The following is a 5284-nucleotide window of genomic DNA, read 5'->3' as shown; positions in this document are numbered from 1 at the left end:
TATCTTTGCACGTGTCTTTACGATCCTTTACTTTGTTTTCTCTAGCTACCCTTTGAAATCTTGTGTTCCACTCTTTTACTTCATCATTTCTTCTGCTCGCTTTAGCTACTCAACCTTCAAGAGAAAGTTTCAGAGTCTCTTCTGACATTCATTTTGATCTTTTCTTTTTTCCTGTCCTTTTAATGACCTCTTGATTTCTTTATATACGAGGTCCTTGATCTCATTCCCCTACTTCTCTGGTCTTTGGTCATTAGTGTGCAACATGTCAGATCTATTCTTGAGATGGTTTCTAAATTCAGATGGAATATACTCAAGGTCATACTTTGGCTCTCATAGCCTTGTTCTAATTTCCTTCAGCTTCAACTTGAGCTAGCATATGAGCAATTAGCTGTTCCACAACCAGTCCATGGCCTTGTTCTAACTGATGATATTGAGTTTTTCCGTCATCTGTTTCCACACATATAATCAATTTAATTCCTCTGTATTCCATCTGACTAGACCCACACTTATAGTCGCCATTTATGTTGTCGAAAAAAGTTATTTGAAATGAAGAAGCCATTGGTCTTGCAAAAGTCTATCATGTGATCTCCAGCATCATTTCTATCACCAAGGCCATGTTTTCCAACTACCGATCCTTCTTCTTTGTTTCTAACTTTTGTGTTCCAATTACCCGTAATTATCAATTGATCCTGATTGCCTGTTGCATCAATTTCAGACTGCAGAAGTTGGTAAATATCTTCAATTTCTTCATCTTTGCCCATAGTGTTTGGTGGGTAAATTTGAATAGGTCGTATTAACTGGTCTTCCTTGTAGATGTATGGATATTATCCTATCACTGACAGCTTTGTACTTCAGGATAGATCCTGAAATATTCTTTTTGACAATGAATGCAACATCATTCTTCTTCAAGTTGTCATTCCCAGAGTAGTAGACAATATGGTTGGCCTATTCAGAATGGTGAATACCAGTCCTTTTCAGCTCACTAATGCCTAGGATATCGATATTTATGCTTCCTATTTTGTTTTTTGATGATTTCCAATTTTCCTAGATTCATAATTTGTACATTCTGCATTCCGACTATTAATGGATGTTTCTTCTCATTTTGAGTCATACCATATCAGCAAATGAAGGTCCCAAAAGCTTGACTCCATTCACGTCATTAAGGTCTACTCTATTTTGAGGAGTTAGCTCTTTCCCAGTTGTCTTTTGAGTACCTTCCAACCTGAGGTGCTCATCTTCAGGCACTATATCAGACAATATTCTGCCACTCTTCATAAGATTTTCACTGGATAATTCTTTTAAGAATTAGATCTCCAGATCCTTCTTAGTGTGTGTTAGTCTGAAAGCTCAGCCGAAACCTATCCATATACCTGCTAGTATTTGAATACTGGTGGCATAGCTTTCAGCAACACAGCAACAAGCAAGCCCCCACAGTACCACAAACTGACAGAGCTTAAGAACCATATAATTATTAGGAATTAAAGGGTATATAGAGTATAAATCATATAAAGAGAATACAGAGTGTTTGTGTGTGCGTTTCTAAATCATACACCATTATGAAATTCCACAATGGTCAATCATCAGCAGTAATCATAGATTAATCAAGAAATAGGTAAGCAGATATTTTGAGAGCTAAATGGCAACCTATTATGACAATATGGCCTTCAAATTTTGGTTTGGAATGGGGGTGGATTTATACAGCTTTATTGTACAAGTAAATGACAGAAAGTGTAGGTCACAACTAAATCTAATGCTGACTCTACCACTTCGTAGAAATTTAACATGAGTTAGTGAGTTTAATTCTCTGAGCCTATATCTGAATGACCCAATTCAGTCAAATAAAGTTTTCTTTGTGAAGTTCCATGATCAATGAGATAGTGACTTTTTCAATTGCTTATTCTAAATAGCAGTACATAATTCTAACTATAGTTCTTTTTATCACTTGTAGAAGAGTCCTTCTTCAATGAACATAAAATTAAAATTGGCAACATTATCTTCTTTTTATCTTCTAACTTTCACAAACCTCTGGCTTGGTCAGCTGAAAGTAATCTTACAAATCCTCATATGAACTAAGGCTTTTTTCTGGGTAACATCCTTGAATATATTTAAAACAAAAGTACATATTCGTCTCTCATGCCTGCAGTTACTATTTTAAATAACTTAGTGGAGACTCACCAAAAACCTTGATCCAGGCATTCTTGACCTGGTTATTGATTCTTATACTTTTTTTTTTAATTCACTTGGAAATATCCAGTGAGACTTGGGCAACATAGAGCAAGTCACTAATGACACAGAATGGACCCAGAGAAGGAGTTCTGATAATTTTTCTGAATGCTTTCCAGGTGTATTAAAGGTCAATTCAGTGGCAAAGGAGCACATGCATTTAGCTAGATCCTTTCAATATTATTGTTTCACTAATGTTTTATGGCGTCATCTATTTTGTATATTGTTTTTCAGTAATTTCAAAATAATGATATGTCTGCATATATCAATTTGCTTGACAGTTTTGATTATAATGGCCAACAAATTTAATAAATTAAAATAGAATGTGATAAATTTAATAAACTATGTAAGCAGAATTTCTTCAAATATCACAAAGTTTGGAAGTTTTCTTTTTATTTATTTTAAGTATTATGTACCTTCAAATTGTATCCACTCTGTTGGAAAGGTCTGATAAATTATTAAACAATCTTTTATTATTGAAATAGGCTATAAAAAGATAACATTACTTACTTTGGGGGAATAATTTTTTTTAAATATGAAACATCGTAATTTTTATTTCATAATATTTTAAATGTTCTTAGATTACTCATGATCTCTAGTAACTGAATTAACACTAGGTTTCAACTGAGGAATAATATTGGTTCTATATAAACTATTCTGTATATTTTAAAAAGTTTTGAAAATATTTTAACTTTTGGGATTTCTAACAAAAACAAGTCATTGAGTATGTGTCAAGAGCTTATTGCAGAAGTGGCCCTGATAGTCTATAATTTTTTTTAAATCTTCTTATAAAGTAGGCTCTCGTTCTTCTAGAGCTCAGTTGGGAACTGTCCAGCCCTCATTATTGACCTTGAGGTAGACCTGTTAATAAATCACTTCCTTTTTTTAGGATTTACTCAGATAAATCTCAGTGAAGACAAACTTGCCATCTATTTTCCATTAAAAAAAAAAAAAGCATAGTGGTATAAAAAATAAAAAAAATGAAAAAACCATTGCTATCGAGTCAGTTCTGACTCATAGTGACCCTATAGGACAGAGTAGAACTGCCCCATAGGATTTCCAAGGAGCACAAGGTAGATTTGAACTGCCAATGTTTTGGTTAGCAGCTGTAGGTCTTAACCGCTATGCCACCACGATTTCCATAGTGGTATAAGGGCTTCTAAACATGTGCAAACCTCTACCTATTCCCTGTATCTGCCAGTTCTAAATATTAGGAATATAAGAATAGTTTCATAGCCACTAAAAGTAAAAATTAATAGAAATAAACCTAAGATTCATTTGCTTTCAACTTGCTTCCATTCTAAAATATTTATAGTTCTGTTGCCCTAAGTTATTTGTGTTGAAAAATAAATTAAATATAGTAGAACTGTATGCTGAATAGTAAATTCAAGTTAGGCAGTTTCCATTTCCATTTTCTACATTTTAATAAAATCTTACCATTCAGAAGTTATTGGAAAATGTGTTTATTTACATTGATGGAAAAATCATCACCACAAAAAATGTAAAAACAGTGGGCTGAGGATATACTTTTTTTTTTTTTTTTTTTGGTAAAATGTCACTTTTTTAATCCTTTAAATTCAGTCCTTGTCTTCAGGTCTTGAATAATATTTCCATAATGACTGTGCAGTCCTGAAAAGATTTGCACCTGCAGCTTGGACACTGATGCAAAATCTTTTGTTTACACTTTCAAAAAAAAAAAAAAGGTTTTGTCTACACTTTCACAAAGAATATTCTCTGAATAACTCTTCTCAGGGCCCCCATCACCTCCTTGTTCCTAAGACTGTAGATGACTGGATTGATCATAGGGGTGATGGTGGTGTAGAAAACAGCAAGAATCTTGTCTTCTGCTGGAGATCGGAGTGATCTTGGGCGTAGATAGTTGTAAGCAAAAGGTGCACAGTACAAAGTCACCACGGTGAGGTGGGTACTGCAAGTTGAATAGGCCTTCTTCCTTCCTTCTGTTGAGGGCATGCGGTAGACAGCAAGGAGAATTTGGACATAGGAATAAGTAATGCCAATGAAAGGAAACATGAGAAACAAGGTAGTGCTCACAAACACCGTGTACTCATAGTCCCAGGTGTCCATGCAAGCCAGAGCCAACATGGCTGGGACATCACAGAAGAAATGATTGATGGCCCTGGATTGGCAATAGGGTATGTGGAGTGCATATGCAGTATGGGCACAGGAGTTAATAGACCCCATTATCCAAGATCCTGTAGTCATAAGCACACAAGCACTTTTGGTCATACGGATAGGATAGTGAAGAGGAAAACAAATGGCCAAGTAACGGTCATAGGCCATAGATGCCAAGAGAAGTGGTTCTGCACCTGCCAAAGTCAAAAAAAAGAAACTCTGGACTCCACATCCAATGAAGGAGATAGACTTGTTTCCAAACAGAAAGTTGGAAGCCATCTTGGGGACAATGGTGGAGATGTAATTCAGGTCCATGAGTGAGAGCTGACTAAGTAGGAAATACATGGGCGTGTGGAGATGAGTGTCCAGGAAAATGAGGAGGATCATGGACAGGTTGCCAGTCAGAGCCATTAAGAAAATGAGAATGATGAGAATGAAGAGGAACAGGCCCATCCTTGATGGCGGGAACAACCCTAATAAGGTGAAATCAGTTGATGTTTGGTTGTAATTTTCCATCAGGCATTCATGTGTTTTTTTCTAAAAACAGAGAGAATAGTAAATAAGCTAGGTAAGTAAGTCAAGTCAAGCTTTATTTATTTCTTTATGCTTAGTTTATTTAGACTGTGAATTATGCATGAAATTTACTTCTCTTAAATAAAGGACTAAACTTCACTACTTTGAAAGAGAAATCTTATTTTCTGACCTCTAGATCAAAAAAAAAAAAAAAATTTTTTTTTTTTAGATCAAATTTGATAAGGCAAACATTTATGACCAAAATATGTCATAAGAAATCTATGAATTCATAGAAAAAAATGTATAATGATTTAGTAGGATATGGATGTTTCGTTGCCTTACATAAAATTAGGGACCACCAAGGTTGGATCTTATACTCAAATCATATACGTTGAAAATCTGTTATAGACTCACA

The 5284-nt window shown here is 34.8% G+C and overlaps 1 protein-coding gene across 1 annotated transcript; it reads right to left on the bottom strand.

Moving 5' to 3' along the window:
• Positions 1–3818: 3818 nt before the first annotated feature.
• Positions 3819–5065, bottom strand: LOC100667073 (olfactory receptor 2L3-like). The gene has a single exon (XM_003422134.3). The coding sequence runs from the start codon at positions 4870–4872 to the stop codon at positions 3934–3936; it is 939 nt and encodes a 312-aa protein (XP_003422182.2). The 5' UTR covers positions 4873–5065; the 3' UTR covers positions 3819–3933.
• Between the last annotated feature and the right edge of the window lie 219 nt (positions 5066–5284).

This window comes from Loxodonta africana, chromosome 2 (assembly GCF_030014295.1).
Source record: "Loxodonta africana isolate mLoxAfr1 chromosome 2, mLoxAfr1.hap2, whole genome shotgun sequence".
Classification (NCBI taxonomy): domain Eukaryota; kingdom Metazoa; phylum Chordata; class Mammalia; order Proboscidea; family Elephantidae; genus Loxodonta; species Loxodonta africana.
Note: the sequence above shows the minus strand (reverse complement) of the source record. Positions and strands in the feature narration are given on the sequence as shown.

Coding starts and splice junctions, on each gene's coding strand:
- LOC100667073 (XM_003422134.3), bottom strand. CDS start 4,872: ATGGAAAATTACAACCAAACATCAACTGATTTCACCTTATTAGGGTTG.